Source organism: Dermochelys coriacea, chromosome 21 (genome assembly GCF_009764565.3).
Source record: "Dermochelys coriacea isolate rDerCor1 chromosome 21, rDerCor1.pri.v4, whole genome shotgun sequence".
In the NCBI taxonomy this organism is placed as follows: domain Eukaryota; kingdom Metazoa; phylum Chordata; order Testudines; family Dermochelyidae; genus Dermochelys; species Dermochelys coriacea.
Window position 1 is genome coordinate 18,597,197 of NC_050088.1, and position 17,448 is coordinate 18,614,644.

The following is a 17,448-nucleotide window of genomic DNA, read 5'->3' on the forward strand; positions in this document are numbered from 1 at the left end:
AGGGAGTCAAAGTCTGCTTTCCTGAAGTCCAGGGTCCGTATCCTGCTGCTTACCTTTCTTCCCTGCGTCAGGATCCTGAACTCAACCAACTCATGGTCACTGCCTCCCAGATTCCCATCCACTTTTGCTTCCCCCACTAATTCTACCCGGTTTGTGAGCAGCAGGTCAAGAAAAGCGCTCCCCCTAGTTGGCTCCCCTAGCACTTGCACCAGGAAATTGTCCCCTACGCTTTCCAAAAACTTCCTGGATTGTCTATGCACCGCTGTATTGCTCTCCCAGCAGATATCAGGAAAATTAAAGTCACCCATGAGAATCAGGGCATGCGATCTAGTAGCTTCCGTGAGTTGCCGGAAGAAAGCCTCATCCACCTCATCCCCCTGGTCCGGTGGTCTATAGCAGACTCCCACCATGACATCACTCTTGTTGCACACACTTCTAAACTTAATCCAGAGACACTCAGGTTTTTCCACAGTTTCGTACCGGAGCTCTGAGCAGTCATACTGCTCCCTTACATACAGTGCTACTCCCCCACCTTTTCTGCCCTGCCTGTCCTTCCTGAACAGTTTATAACCATCCATGACTGTACTCCAGTCATGTGAGTTATCCCACCAAGTCTCTGTTATTCCAATCACGTCATAATTCCTTGACATCACCAGGACCTCCAGTTCTCCCTGCTTGTTTCCAAGGCTTTGTGCATTTGTATATAAGCACTTGAGATAACCTGTTGATCGCCCCTCATTCCCAGTATGAGGCAGGAGCCCTCCCCTCACAGACATTCCTGCCTGTGCTTCCTCCCGGTATCCCGCTTTCCCACTTACCTCAGGGCTTTGGTCTCCTTCCCCCGGTGAACCTAGTTTAAAGCCCTCCTCACTAGGTTAGCCAGCCTGCTGGCAAAGATGTTCTTCCCTCTCTTCGTAAGATGGAGCCCGTCTCTGCCCAGCACTCCTCCTTCATGGAACACCATCCCATGGTCAAAGAATCCAAAGCCTTCTCTCCGACACCACCTGCGTAGCCATTCGTTGACCTCCACGATTCGACGGTCCCTACCCAGGCCTTTTCCTTCCACGGGGAGGATGGACGAGAACACCACTTGCGCCTCCAACTCCTTTATCCTTCTTCCCAGAGCCACGTAGTCCGCAGTGATCCGCTCAAGGTCATTCTTGGCAGTATCATTGGTGCCCACGTGGAGAAGCAGGAAGGGGTAGCGATCCGAGGGCTTGATGAGTCTCGGCAGTCTCTCCGTCACATCACGAATCTTAGCCCCTGGCAAGCAGCAGACTTCTCGGTTTTCCCGGTCAGGGCGGCAGATAGATGACTCAGTCCCCCGGAGGAGAGAGTCCCCGACCACCACCACCCGCCTTCTCCTCTTGGGAGTGGTGGTCGTGGAACCCCCAACCTCAGGACATCGCATCTCATGCCTCCCAACCAGCGGAGTCTCCTTCTGCTTTCTCCCCCCAGACATATCATCTGGTCCACTCTCCGCAATGGTACCTGTGGAGAGAACATGAAAGCGGTTAGTTACCTGTGTCTGTGTTACTGGAACCCGGACATTCCGCCTACCTCTTCTGGAGGTCACATGTTGCCAAGCTTCTTCACTGGCCTCTTGGCTCCTCTGTGCAACCTGCTCTATATCTTTAGAGCTTTGTGCCCCTAGAAGGCTATCCTGAGTTTGGTCCAGAAAATCCTCAGTCTCTCGTATACAACGCAGGGTCGTTACCTGTTGCTCCAGACCTTCAATCTTCTCTTCCAATATGGAGACCAGCTTGCACTTTGTACAGACAAAGTCGCTTCTGTCCTGTGGAAGAAAGACAAACATGGCACATCCAGTGCAGGTCACAGCAGCTGAACCCCCCCCTTCCATATCACCTACCTACTATGAGCTTCCTCAGAGACGTTGGCAAGATGTAAGCCTCACTGGGCTCACTCCAGGCGAACTCCCAGGCAAACTCCTGCTGTGAGCTGCTCTGCTGTCCCCGCTGCTCCGCTGCCGCTCCGCTGGTTCGCGAGGCTCTGGCTATTTTTAAACAGCCAGGCTTCCCTGACGCAAACACACAGACACCCTAATGCCCGCCCCCTGCAGGCTAGCAGCCAATCAGACACTCACTCAGGCTCTCTCCCTGCCCTCCCAGCAAACACACGCTCGGTCATGGGAGCACAGACAGATTTTGGTAAATCTCTGGTGTGAGGCCAGAAAACAGTTCACTTTACTAAAATTACTAGGAATTACCCTCCATATCAGCAAATAGCGAAGAATCTGGCAGTGTTGGAAATTTACTGGACTGGTGACCAGTGCAAGGAGTGGATTAAGTGGCTCAGGACTGAGTCCAAGAAGACCAGGGACCAGAACTGCACCGTGGGCAACTTGCTGACAAGCTCGTTTTATGATGAGTTTGGCAATGGTGGTGCATGATGTAGGGGGATGAGGTTCCTGCTGGCCCCAGAATCCAGCATGGGTACTGATGGAAGCCAGTAGCAGGTGCCAAATAAGCACAGTTGAAGTGACTTGGTTGCTGAAACTAGTCCCAAAGGAGGCTTTGGAGCTGCAGCAGCAGCAGATTCTGGAATTGTAGTCAGAGGAGTTGCTTGATATCCCCCTACACTCCCATGAGGAGCAGCCTGCTGCAGTGCCTGCAGCAGACACGGAAAGGACAGAAACTGCACTTGAGCCCAGTTAGTTTCTGACTCCATTTTAATGTTTAATACAGTAATGGGAAGGATTTTTGTTCTGTGAGTTAAATGCAAAAGTTGTTAAAGGCCCGGCTAGCAACATGTATCTGCTAATGGCAGATTGTATGCCACCAGTAGCTTGGTTACCCCCCCCTTTGCACCACATGGAATTCAAACTGGTGACCAGGAAATGCAAACATTAAAAACACCTTGAAAGAGAACTTGCATTTGAGAAGGCACAGATTTTTGCTTAAAATAATACGTTGCCATGTCTGTAAGTACACAACTCTGAAACCATTCAATGGTGAAATGAGCCATCTGGAAACAGTGAACTGAGGGGGTAGGGGGAGGTGGAAATGTGTTCCATTTAGATATCTAGTCAATTTCAGTTAATAGTGGTGCATATAGTCCATAGGAGACAAAATAATTTGTGCCAGATTTGCGTGGGGTTTGAAATTTTGTCCAGAAATGGAGGGTAAGGAGGATGGCTGTGGAGCTCTGTATGTTGGCTGCATGCCAACCTCTACTCGTTGCTGTACCTCCCCAGGTCACCCACAATGCAGCAGAAGCCTGGGCTAATGTGCCTTTAACAGACCGTTCCAAGAGGAAGCGTTTCTGTAATGAACTTACGGTTGAAGTTCTGGACAAGGCCAACAGGCAGGTCCAGTACCAAAGACAGAGGGACTTACGGCTAGAGGAAAGGCAAGGCAAGACAAGAGGCAATGGGAAAGACTCAGGCTGGCTGCACAGCTTGAGGATAGAGTTTCAGCGTGGAAGCAGGGACTTGTTTTGCAGTTCCTGGAAAAGGAACAGTAGCAACGGGAGGCAGACAGAGTTCAGCAGGAAGAGCTGTTTGAGAATTTCTTCAGAAGGTGCCTCCTCCATGTTGCTGACTCTGGCAGTTGGGAGCGCACAGACCAAAATGACACCTCATCAGGATGCGTTGACCAGCTGTTCAAACTTCCTGTAATGTGCAGGGTGGGCAGTCAAGTTTTCCCACAGTTCTCCATGGTCAAAGGCTAAAGCAGCCACATTTTGGCTTGTATGATTCTGTGATTCTAAGTCTGGGATATGGTTGGTGTGACTCGAGTCTGCATGCTGCAGTATGGACCCCAGAACCCTAGGCTTGAGCTCAGGTTTGAAAATTCTTAACATAGGGTTAACAATCAGTGTAGATGTTCAAGCCCTGGATTCTCCAACCCAGCGTCATCTGACTTGAATCCCATAACCCTGTGCTTACATTGCAGTGTAGACATAGCAGTTAAATCCCTATGGCTTGCCCATGTTAGCTGACTTGGGCTTGCCCAAGCTCTGGGTCTCCCCCAAGGAGGGAACGGCTCCAGCTCAAGCCCGAATGTCTACACCACAATTTTACAGCCCTGTGAGCCTGAGTCAGCTGACACAGACCAGCCGCAAGTGTTTAACTGCAGTGTAGACATACTCTTAGGGACCCAACCAAATTTACTATGCTTTTCCTTAATGATTTGGTACAGCTCAGAATAAGCACAGAATTTTTTTGTTGTCACTAAGCCACTCAGCAGCCACTGTCTCTTCTAAGGAATTGAGGATTGGCAAAGTAAGCACCCTGTTGTTTTGATTTTTCTTAGTGAGAGCTTTAGCGGAGGAGTCAGAGCCCTCAGGTTTTCCCCACCTGAGTCTCCAGCCCTTATTAACCTTACTGATGAACTTATTTATATCTTTTTTATATATATATATAAACTTATTTGAAAACCTGGAGTGAGGTACTGAGTCAGAGTCCCTGGGAGACGAGTCAGGTAAAGGAGGTGTCGTCTCTGGAGGCTTTCTTAACTCTAATGGGAGCCTTTTTTCTGGGTGAGGTGGTGAGAAGAACAAACCATTTTGAGGAGTTACTCAGTTTCTAGGTAGGAGGCCTATTCCCCGGAGTCTCCAGGATGGCTGCAAGAAGATTGGCTGAGCAGAAGAACCAGGAATGAGGGCTCTCTAACAGCTTATTGTGACCATGTTAGCAGCATCTCATTGAGGAACGAGTCCCTAGGTAGACAAACATCAGGGAAGGGAACATTCCTGAGAGGCTGGGGCTTACTGGTATTGAGAGCAGCATAGTTAGATTTGGGCTCGCCAATAGAGTGATGGGGTAGTGGGTTCTTCATCAAAAATGTCCTTGAGGTTGGGTTCAGCCACATCACTAATCCCTGTGGTCAGGGTCTGGAATTGACACTGGGGGATGGAAAGGAAGGAGGAAGCAGAACAGTAAATAGGAAGATTTCAGCTAAAATCTCACGGGTTAGCAGCCCAAATTCTCAAGCTCTGAGCAAAGCTGTTGTGAAATTGTTCATTGTAGCACAAAAGCAACAAGACTGGTGCTGTAATACTGTTCTGGGTTTACATATGATGATCCTGGAAGGTGATAAAATCTTGAGCCTATTACTAGCTTTTGTGGCATTGGCTAAAGCACCAGTCTCTAGGCTAAGGAATTCCTGCTGCATGTGAGAACGGGGAATGCTTCTGAGGTTTGGACTGCTGACAGATGTCTTTGTTCATTACAACTTCACAAACTAAAAGTAACCAACCTAAAGAAACTTAAATCTGATATTGTTTTCATATAATCTAGGTTAAATGATATGTGGACGATTGGCCTACAGGACAGAGAGCTAACATGCTGGGAAGAGGTAAGCCCGGAATCACAACAATACAGCACTTCCTCTTGGTGTTTTTTACACAATTTTATGTTTTCTATTTCAGATTGCACTGTTGTTTCCTCAGAGTGTAATTTCATAATTTTCACATTCAGAAAATATCATATTGCCTCTATAAATTCACGGTACGCTCACATCTTGAATACTACATGCAGATGTGGTTGCCCCATCTCAAAAAAGATATATTGGAATTGGAAAAGGTTCTGAAAAGGGCAATAGAAATTATTAGGGGTATGGAATGGCTTCCATATGAGAAGAGATTAATATGACTGGAACTTTTCAGCTTGAAAAAAGCTGATGAAGGGGGGATATGATAGAGGTTTATAAAATCATGACCGGTGTGGAGAAAGTAAATAAGGAAGCGTTATTTACTCCTTCTCATAACACAAGAACTAGGGGTCACCATAAGAAATGAATAGGCAGCAGGTTTAAAACTAACAAAAGGAAGTATTTTTTCACACAACGCACAGTCAATCTGTGAAACTCTTTGCCAGAGGATGTTGTGAAGGCCAAGACTATAACAGGGTTCAAAAAAGAACTAGATAAGTTCATGGAGGATAGGTCCATCAATGGCTGTTAGCCAGGATGGAAGGGATGGTGTCCCTAGCCTCTGTTTGCCAGAAGTTGGGAATGGGTGAGAGGGGATGGATCACTTGATGATTGCTTGTTCTGTTCATTCTGTCTAGGGCACCTGGCATTGGCCACTGTCGGAACATAGGATACTGGGCTAGATGGACCTTTGGTCTGACCCAGTATGGCCGCTCTTATGTTCTTATACATATTTAGCAGGAAACTGAATATTTCTTTGTTTTTGCTGTGTGCAGATTTGATTTCAGCTTCAGTTTTTCCTTCCAGCTGGGAAAACCAAGTATGGTTTGAACCTTTGTGTACCTTTTGTAGATACTGAAGGCCAGGAGGGACCTTTATGAGCATCTAGTCTGATCACCTGCATAGCCCAGACCAGAGCGTTTCACCAAGTGAGTCCTGCATCCAGCTCATAACTTCTGGTTGAGCCTAGAGCAGATTTTCTCAAAGATATGCAGGAATCACTTGTGCTATGAGACACCCAGTCCTGTCCTAGTTTTAAAACTTCATGTGATGAAGAATCCATGGTATCTGTAGATATATTGTTCCAATGTTTAATTATCATTACTAGTAAAAATGTAAGTCTTCTTTTTAGCCTGAATTTGTCTAGATTTAGCTTCCAGCTGTTGGATCTTGTTATGCTTTTGTCTGTTAGATTACAGCCCTTCTTTCCATGTGCATATTTATAGACTGTGATCAAGTCACCTCTTAATCTTTTCTTGGGTAAAATAAATAAACTGAACTCCTGTAATATCTAACTCTAAGGTGGTTTTTCAGATCTCTACTCACTCTTGTAGTATTCTCTGACCCCAGGTAAATTTGTCAGCCTCTCTTTTTTTTTTTTTTTTTAAAGTGAGGACACCAGAACTTGGAATGCTGGGAAAGTTCAAGAGGATTAGTATCTAAAGGTGTAAAGAGTATTGCCTAGGTAACTATAGGCCTCTTAGCTTGACATTGATCCTGGGTCAAATAATGGAAAAGCTGATAGAAGATGCAGTCACTAAAGACTTAAAGGATGGCGGTGTAATTCATGCCAATCCACATGGTTTGATGGAAATTAAGTTGTCAAACAAACTTGATTTTTTTTATGAGATTACAAGTTTCATTGGCAAAGGCAGTTTTATTGACATATTTAGATTTCTGTAAGGGAAGTGACTTTGTACTACTCTGTATTCTGATTTTTAAAAAATAGCAATACGCAAAATGAAGAAAGCACAGTAGATGGGTTAAGTACTGGCTGACTGGTAGATCTCAGAAAGAAATTGTAAATGGAGAATCACCATTCTGTGCTGGCATTTCTAGTGGAGTTCCCTAAGAATCTCTTCATGGCCCAGTGCTATTCAATATCTTTATCAATGACTGTAACGGTCCTCTCTTGAGGAGCGTGGCCTAGTGGTCACGGCTGCAACTCCTGACTGCCAAGGGGGTTTGTGGGACTTCCTGAATGGCAAACAGGAAGTGGGATCAGTTGATCCCAATGATGCAGGTCTTCTGGCATAAAACTTTTTAGCATCTGCTTCAGGGCTCAGTTGAAGTGTTCAGCCAGGCCATCCATTTGCAGGTGATAAACTGACACAGACTTGTTTCATCAAGCGGGACTTGAAGTTCGTGCCTTGGCCGGTGAGAATCTTCTTGGGAACGCTTACTTGAGCAAGGACTTACAATAGTCCCATGGCACTAGTCTTGGCATTAGTGTTATGTAGTGGGATTGCCTCAGGATAGTGAGTAGCATAATCGACTATCACCAATAGGTGATTGTATCCAGTGGCACTTTTTTTCCAGGGGGCTGACAAGGTCTATACCAATGTGTTTGAAGGAGACATAGATGACCTGGAGAGGGATGAGAGGGGCTTTCACCCCACCTTTTGGCCCAACTAGCTGGCATTCAGGGAAGGAGTTGCAGAAGTTTTTAACTTCTTGATGTACGCCAAGTCAGAAGAAGCGGTCTAAGATCCGGGCCAAAGTTTTCTCTTGTCCAAGATGGCCTGAAGAGGGGATAGCATGGTCCAGTCGCATGACTTCTTATCAATGCAACCGAGGGATGAGGAGTTGTGACTGAATTTCCCCCATCCAATCATCTTTGAGTGTATTACGCAGCCCGGTGGGGATCTGCGACCTCACTTTGAACCACTGGGACTTGTTCATATGCATGGCTCAAGGTCTCATCTTCCCTCTGGTACTTCACAAAATCAGTCTCTCGGGTCATTAAGTCCCCTTCCTAGAATGGGGTTTGTAATGTCTCCTCATTAGGAAGATCTTCCGGCAGCACTTCCTTTTGGCTGGACCCTCCCCCCCACCCTGGGGTCCTGCTCCTAATCTACTCCAGCCTGTGTCATGGGCTGGGGTTCCCTGCCTACTCGGGTTCCCTCAGGTGCTTCCTCCTGGTTCCCAGGAGCAGGTCTACATCCCCTCAATATGTTGGAGAAGTGTTCCCAATCCTGACCGAAGATTATGTGGAAGGCTAGGGTTGGGGCTAGCCCTACTATGAGGAGGGCTTAGTGTTCTCCCCTGTGGTGACCTCTACCCTGGCACTGGGATAGGGTTTAATATCCCCATGAATGCACTTCAGGGAGATTGTCTCCCTGGGGGCTTCAGGGTAGAGGACCAAGTCATCCGAGACCAGAGTTTGCCCACACCCAGAATCTACTAGATCTACTACCTCAGTCCCATTTATTTGTACAAGAACTGATACCTTTGCTGGGGTGTGCTTCCAGGCACGACTCTCTGCCATCCATACTTGCCCAGAGCTGCATTCCATATAGGGGCAATCCTGATAATGCTGGCCCTGACGCTCACAGGAGAAACAGGCCCCATGGTTAGCACCAAGACTGCTGGTTGGGAACTGGGCCTCTGGGGATGAGTTCCCCAGATGCTTGGCCCCCTCACCCTTCCTGGCTTTTGAGTGGGGAAGTCCCTTGGGGACCTCACGCTTTATGTTCGGGCTAAGGTTGGAGGACCTGGGGTTTCTCCCTGGCTCCCAGCCCTGGGCTTGAGGGCTGGCTGGGCCCCTGATAGGCTGGGGCACTCTGTGTAGCTTCTGTCTTCCCTGATTGGCTTCCCCCTTCTGCATTTCTGGCATCAAGCAATGGCTCAGATGCGGGAGTTAGAGCTCTCTCAGCTGCCGGATAGTTTTCCGTCAATCACACAGCTTCGGTAAGTGACTCTGGTCGATGTCTAAGCACCCAGTCCCCTGCCCCTCTTTCGGAGGATTTGGTCAAACTGCTCCACCAGGATGAGTTCGGCCACCTTTACTCCGGGCCGCCCTTCTGACTTTAGCCATCTCCAACGTAGATCTCACAGTTTCTGCGTGACAACCCGGGGTTGAGCCCCTGGAGGATACCTCTTCCTGTGGAACGTCTGGTGGAAGGTCTCCTCTGTTATGTCGAGGTAGTCCAATATGGCCACTCTGACCTGAGGGTAGACTTGGGTGGTCTCTGCATCCAGTCCTTGGTATACGGCCCATGCTGGTGAGGGGGCCATTGGGCCGCTGTCACCACCTGCTCAAATGTCATCAGAAAAGCCTCAGGGTCATTCTCAGGGCCCATTTTTATGAGCTTCATGGGTACCGGTGGGGCTCCTGGGTTTGGTTCCAGGCCCCCCAATGGAGAAGCTCTGGGGGACCCTTGGGGCTTCATTAATGCCACGACTTATTGAATTAACCTTTGCTGCTGTTCCTGTTTCTGGGTCTCTAAGTCCTGAACCAGTTGCTGGGCGGCCATTTGCTGCAGGAGCTGTTGCTTTTCATGCTGTTGTGCTGCCTACTGCTGCTGGTTCTCAGTCATCCATTTCAGCAACTGTTCTGACTCCATCTCTGCTGGCGTTCCAGCCCACGTTATTCTACGTCGGGCGGTTTGGTCGCCTTGGTCAGTCAGTTTGTCCTTCTCTCAGGGGTGGGGTGTTTCCCATGTTCTCCACCAATTTGTAACGGACCTCTTTTGGGGAGCATGGCCTAGTGGTTACAGCTGCCACTCCTGACTGCCAAGGGGCTTGTGGGGAGGGGAGCCTGGGTCCTCCTGCTCCACTGGGCTCCTACCCAGAGCCCTTTGGGCTACCAGTAGTGTGGTAATCAAGGCTGCTTAAGACTGTTCTCCCTGGGCTTCTTCCTCTCGTTCACCCCCTCGGGATCAGTTTAGTCCCAGGCTTCCCCATGGTGGGGAAACCCAAACCAGAATAAGTAAAGGGGGTTACCAAAGTCCAAGGTCCAGAGGATACTTTCTTCGCTGGTTGGACTTTGGGGTGGGTTCTCTCTTCCCTCAGGGAGCGCCCTTTTGGGCAGCTGGGTCAGAGACTTGGGCTTCCCTCTGCTCTGCAGTAGCTGTGGGCTGCAGATCTGCTCACCTCCAGCTCTGCCACCCAAATGAGCTAATTCCCTGCCTTTTAATTCCTCCAGCACATAGAGCATTTGTTGCAGATGTATCGGGGCGAGGCTGGGTGAGCCCAAAACGATCCCTTAACCCCTTGTTGCCCAGGGTAGGGTTTGTACATACCATCACAATGACCCAGAAGAAAATAAAAAAATGCTGGTAAAGAAGGATTGACAGGTCAGTTCCACTGAGTGATCTGGATTACCTGGTTAATCCTGATTCACTGGAACAACATGTGTTTTTAATATAGCTAAATGCAAGGTTGTATATCTAGGAATCAATAATGAAGATCACTCTTATAGGAATTGGGGGGTGGGCCCATATTTTGGAAAGCAGTGACTCAGAAAATGAGTTAGCAGTCAGGTGGATAATTATCATTGGTTTATGCACTGAATGATAAGTCATTGAATAGCCAGCTCAACTTGGTTTATGAAGTCAACTTGCCTTAACTAAAAATGTGTCAGTAGGCATATAGAGAGGCAAAACTTACCAAACTGGGGTTACCTGTCCATTTGCTCTGGTCTGATTTGGTTTGCAATCTGTAGGTTTTTTTATACATTACTTATTTTTCTTATATTACAATTTACAATTAACTGTGTAACTTATTATCCAATCACTAGCAAAGAGAAACTTGTTGACTACATGGTTTAAACATTCTGTTGTGCGTTATATTTCCATGAAAACAACTTTGACCAATGCAGCTGAATATAAGCTGAAAACATGTTTTTGCCAAATACTTCATTTTGCCCTTTTGCAGTTGGAACTTCTGTTCACCTATGAAACGTCTTCCTTTCTTGTGGTTTTTAGCATCGTAGAAAAACAAAACTTATGAGAGTATATTATGTTATTTTACTTTAAAACAATCAAACTAGTAAATTTCCATTGTGTGTGTCTCTCTCAACGTTACTTGCAAGGCTTTATGGGATTTATTTAGCGTAGTTGTGATATATGCTTAAGCTTTAGGCCTTATGTGTCAACATGCGATATTTTGATGTATAAACAAGGGTGTGTTGAATAGAAGAATGTATTGACTAGAAGTAAGTGAGCTGTTATTACTATTGTATGATGACATTACTGGATACTCTGTCCAGTTCTGGTAGCCACGCTGTCAAAAGATAGTTAGTCCTTCCAAGCTTGTTAATAAAATATCTTGAAAGCTATGTTAAATCATGTGATTCAGATTGTGATGCTGGCAGACCAGCATGCCAGCTCATGTCTAGGTCTCACTGACACTTACAAGTGCATAGCTGGAAACCAGTCTGGCTCCCCTGTGTGTTAGCATTGTTAAAATAGATACTAAGGTTTATAAGACTGTGCTTAGTGTTTGGACTTTATGAAATGCTAGTGAGTTGCTGCCTGCGTTAATCTCACTTATAATAGCTGTATCCCATGTGTGACAAAGTTCCTGCTCTACCTTGGTGGGTCTTGCGCTTATTGGCAGATTTGCTCGCCATGGAGTTTCACGGCAGTCCTCAGCTTGGCCGTTTTTCTGAATTCATAGTCCAGGTCGACTCCTCCTGTGTCTGACCAGGAGTTGGGAGGGTTTGGGGGGAACCCGGGCCCGCCCTCTACTCCGGGTTCCAGCCCAGGGCCCTGTGGAATGCAGCTGTCTAGAGTGCCTCCTGGAACAGCTGTGCAACAGCTACAACTCCCTGGGCTACTTCCCCATGGCCTCCTCACAACATCTTCTTTATCCTCACCATTGGACTTTCCTCCTTGTATCTGATAATGACCTCTGTGACAAAGTCCTAGCCCTTCTCATGGTACAGTAAAAATGAGTGCTGTCTAGGAGAGTGTTGTAGGGTGGAGGGTTTTGGTTTTGTGGAACGTTAGTGCACCTTCTGTGGGGAAAGGAGGATGTATTATTTAGATGGCCTCCACCTGAGTAGAAGGAGAACCAATCTCCTTGGGGGACATGCTGGCTAGAGTAGTAAAGGGGGTGTTAAACTTATAGCAAAAGAAGAGAGTAAAAAAAAGGGGAGATATGAGCACTCATTTAGCACAGAATCAAGATGTTGAGAACAAATTAATCAAGGAACCACAGGGCATGAAGAAAAGAAATTGTATAATTGCCTGTACACCAATACTAGGAGCCTGGGAACATGGGCGGTGGGTATCACAGGCCAGGGGAGGCTGAGCCTCCCCAAACAGCCAGGCATGGCCCCACCCATGCTCCGCCCCCAGAGTCCCTCCTGCTCTTCCCCTGTGGCCCGGGCTGGGGCTAGGGCTAGGGCTGGCCTGCAGCCAGGGACTTGGAGTGGCTGGGACCAGGGCTGTGGGCACTGGGGACCACGCCACCTGCCCGGTGCTCTGGGGTGCTGGGGCTGGAGGTATTGGGGCAACCTGGGACTGAGGCGGGGGGATGACCATATGGGGGGGCTCTCTGGTCTCTCATGAGGGAGGGAGGCTGGAAGCGTGGAGGAGAGGAGGAGCTGGGGGCTAGCCTCACTGAATACTGAAAGCTATTGGGATGATTTTCACAACCGGAATGTTAAATGCAATGGTTATAACCCATTTAAGAAGGATCGAGTGGACAAAAGGGGGGAGGCGCTCTGTCAAAAATGACATTACTTGTTTCTGAGTCACTGATAACTCAGAAGAAGATTATTTTGAATGCTTTGTGGATCAGTGTCCTAAAAGATAAAGCACAAGATGGGGTTTTAGTTGGTGTCTGCAACAGACCCCCAAATCACATTGGAGAACAGGATTACTGCCTCCTATCTACAATGTGTAGGGAAAAGCTGTGTGTGATCATGGGTATCCTCAAGTTCAGTGCCATATGCTGGAGGTCTCAGGCTGCCCGTACTAAGACATCCTTGGAATTTCTAGATATTATAATTGATCACATTCATAATGTGCAAACAAAATAAAATCTAGACCAGTAATATATATATACTTGGTGTTTTGAAAGGCAAACTTCACAAAGCTTAAAAGAATTATGAGTCAGATCAGCTGGCAGGAAGAATTTAATCAGAAAAATGTGACTGATAATTGGGAATTGTTTAAGAACAATTTACTCAAAGTCCAAAAAGGCACAATCTCAGTATCAATGAAAAAGGCCTTATTGGTTAAAAAACTGGCTTGGTTTAGAGAGGAAGTGAAGGCAGCACACTCTCTCTCTGTGTAAAAAAGCACCCACGCCCCCAAATGGAAGAAAGGGGAAGTTGATAGTGAACGTAAATCAGAAGCTAGTAATTATAGAAAATTGAGAAGTTGGGAAGCAAAGGGACACAAGGAGAAATCTGTGGTCAGAGTTAAAGACAATAAGAAGTTGAGAAGTTTAGAAGGAACAAAAAGAATCCTAACCATGGGTTGTTCTATTATTAGATGGAAAAGACAGAATTATCAATAATAATGCAGAAAAAGCAGAAGTGTTCAATAACTATTTCTCTTCCGTACTTGGGGAAAAAACAGCCCACAACTACCTGAAGGAGGGTTCCAAAGAGGATGGAGCTAGGCTGTTCTCAGTGGTGGCAGATGACAGAACAAGGAGTAATGGTCTCAAGTTGCAGTGGGGGAGGTCTAGGTTGGATATTAGGAAACATTATTTCACTAGGAGAGTGGTGAAGCACTGGATTGGGTTACCTAGGGAAGTGATGAAATCTCCTTCCTTAGAGGTTTTTAAGGTCAGGCTTGACAAAGCCCTGGCTGGGATTATTTAGTTGGTGACTGGTCCTGCTTTGAGCAGGGAGTTGGACTAGATGACCTCCTGAGGTCCCTTCCAACTCTGATAGTCTATGATTCTATGATTCTAAGTGATCCTTTTGATTTGATACTGCACAATATTTTGATTACAGAATTAGAATGATATAAAATTAACATAGCACATATTAAATGAATTATAAGATGGCTAACCAGTAGGTCTCAAAATGAAAAGGAGTACTTGTGGCACCTTAGAGACTAACAAATTTATTTGAGCATAAGCTTTCGTGAGCTACAGCTCACTTCAAGTGTGTTTCTAGTGGAGTCCCGCAGGGAGCAGTTCTTTGCCATAGACTATTTAACATTTTTATCAGTGACCTGGAAGAAAATATGAAATTATCACTGATAAAGTTTGCAGATGACACAAAAATTGGGGGATTGGTGTAAATAATGAAGAGGACAGGTCACTAATAAAGAGCAATCTGGATTGCTTGGTAAGCTGAGGACAAGCAAACAATATGCATTTTAATATAGCTAAATGTAAATGTATCCATCTAGAAACAAAGAATGTAGGGAATGCTTACAGGATAGGAGACTATCCTGGGAAGCAGTGACTCTGAAAGAGACTGAGGGGTCATGATAAATAATCCGCTGAACATGAGCTTCCAGTGTGACGCTGTGGCCAAAAGGGCAACTAAGATCTTTAGACGCATGAACTTTGGTAGGAATAAAGAGTTTATTTTACTTCTGTATTTGTACTGGTGTGACCAGTGCAGGACTACAGTGTCCAGTGCTGGTGTCCGTGATTCAAGATGTTGATAAATTGGAGAGAGTTCAGAGAAGAGTCACAAGAATGGTTTAGAAAATATGCTTTATAATGGTTTTATAGAAGGAGCTTAATCTATTTTAAAAAGGAGGCAAAGGAGTGACTTGATTACAGTCTAAAAGTACCTACCCGGAGAACAAATATTTGATAATGGGCTCTTCAGTCTAATAGAGAAAGGTATAACATAGTGCTGTGGCTGGAAGTTGAAACTAGGTAAATCCAATCTGGAAATACAGTGTAAATTTTTAATAGTGTAATTAATGATTGGAGCAATTCACCAAGGGTCATGGTGGATTCTCCATCACTGACCATTTTTAAATCAAGATTGGATGTTTTTCTAAAAGATATGTTGTCAGATTATTTTGGGGAAGTTCTATGTCTGTTTTATACAGGAGATCAGACTAGATGATCACAGTAGTCTCTTCTGGTCTTGGAATCCATGAAATCTGTGGATTTCCAAATTTTGTTAGCATTTACATTTAGTAAGTAATATGATTAATGATTTATTATTCATTCATATTATATTTCTGTTATACCTATAAAAGTCCATTTCTTTTTTGAATGTTGCTAAGTTCTTAGCCTCAACAATTTTCTGCTCTGCAGCTTTGTTCCATAAGATGTGTGAAAAAGCTCTTCCTCTTATGGGTTATGAATTTGCTACCTTTTAATTTTCTTTGACTTAAACCCTTCTTCCTGTGTTATGAGACAGGGTGAACAGAAATTCCATTAATTATTTTGTATATTTTCATCATGTTCCATCTTATTTGTCGCCTTTGTAAGGTATTTCTAAGGTAAGTATTGTACTAGTTTTTTCAGTCTCTCCCTTAGTCAGTCTCAACACCCTTCTCAGAATCACCTGTAATTCTGCAGTATCTCTTTTGAGATGGGGTGACTGGTACTGCACCTGATCTGATATTCTAGGAGGCCACACAGTATTCTCTCTGTGTTAGAGAATCTAAGAGAATGTTAAAAGGAACAATCACAGTCTAGAAGTATGTACAAGACGAGAAGACTTCAGCTGTAGAATATTCATTAATTTAGCAGACAAAGGCATAAGAAGATCCAGTGGCTGGAAGCTGACACTAGACAAATTCAGACTAGAAATAAGTTGCACATTTTCAACCGTGAGGGTTATTCACCATTAGAACAAGTTACTTAGGGATGTGGTGGATTCTCTCACTTGCGAGTCTTTACATCGGAATTGGATATGTAGCTCATCTATAAGTTATAAGCTTGATGCAGGAATCATTTGGTGAAATTCTCTGGCCTGTGTTGTTCAGGAAGTCAGTTTAGTTGATGGTAATGGTTCCTTCTGTCCTTTAAAATCTAAGAATCTGTAAACTGGACACAGAATTCCAGTGATGGCCTCACTAGTGCCATATATAGTAGTAATATCACCTCGCTGTTTCTATTTGATATTTCCCATGTTTATATGTTCAGGGATTGCATTTGCTCTCTTAGTCACTCCGTTACACTGGAAACTCGCATTCGGTTGGCTGTGCACCATAACCCCTAAGTCCCTTTCAGAGTCACTGCTTTCCAGAATGCAGTCCCCCATCATGTACATGTAACCTATATTCTTTAAAAAAGAAAAGGAGTACTTGTTGCACCTTAGAGACTAAAATTTGAGCATAAGCTTTCGTGAGCTACAGCTCACTTCATCGGATGCATTCGGTGGAAAACATCTTCATCATCTGGACCCATGGAAAAGAAGCCCTTGAGGAATTCCACCATGATTTCAACAATTTCCATCCCACCATCAACCTCAGCCTGGCCAGACTGGACAATCTCTATGCGAAAGAATAAATGGACACAAAACAGACATCAAGAATTGTAACATTGAAAAACCAGTAGGAGCACATTTCAGTCTCCCTGGACACTCAACAACAGACTTAAAAGTGGCAGTTCTTCAACAAAAAAACCTTCAAAAACAGACTCCAATGAGAAACGGCAGAACTAGAATTAATTTGCAAATGGGGCACCATCAAATTAGGCCTGAATAAAGACTGGGAGTGGATGGGTCAGTACAAAAACTAATTTCCCCCGATGATTCTCGCACCTTCTTGTCAACTGTTTATAATGGGCCACCTTGATTACATTGGCCTCATTAGCACTACAAAAGTGATTTTTCCTTCTTTGGTATTCACCCCTTCTTGTCAACTGTTGAGAATAGCCTACTTCCACCTTAATTGAATTGGCTCATTAGCTCTGACCCCCCCACTTGGTAAGGCAACTCCCATCTTTTCATGTGCTGTGTATTTATTCCTACCCACTTTATTTTCTGCTCCATGCATCTGATGTTTTAGCCCACAAAAGCTTATGCCCAAATAAATTTGTTAGTCTTTAAGGTGCCACAAGGACTCCTCATTGTTTTTGTTGATACAGACTAACACGGCTACCACTCTGAAATAAACAAATAAATCTGTTAGTTTGAGTTCAAATTAATGAAAAAAAGGCTCCTGTAAGAAATTAAGCACCTGGTGTCAGACTTTTTTTTTTTTTTAACCTAAATGATCTCAGAAACAAAACAGACTTCTCTATATGGTTAAAACATACATAAATCTTTTGCATAAGCAACATTTTTTATTCTTCATAACTGAAAGTATTTCTAGCAGAGGCTGGAGTATAATGTTCTTCAGAGAATTCTATGAAAAACTTCCCTCCTTCAAAATGGCTGCCATCTCCT

General features: G+C 45.1%; 1 protein-coding gene across 13 annotated transcripts in view; it reads left to right on the forward strand.

Annotated features, from left to right (window-relative positions):
- The window catches only part of LZTR1 (leucine zipper like transcription regulator 1), a 310,867-nt gene that overhangs the window by 104,059 nt on the left and 189,360 nt on the right, over positions 1-17,448 (forward strand). For all 13 annotated transcript variants that reach the window (XM_043500716.1, XM_038379621.2, XM_043500715.1 and 10 more), the window contains exon 7: positions 5,261-5,318. In XM_043500716.1, coding sequence (XP_043356651.1) covers positions 5,261-5,318 — 58 coding nt within the window. The remainder of the gene's footprint in view (positions 1-5,260; positions 5,319-17,448) is intronic.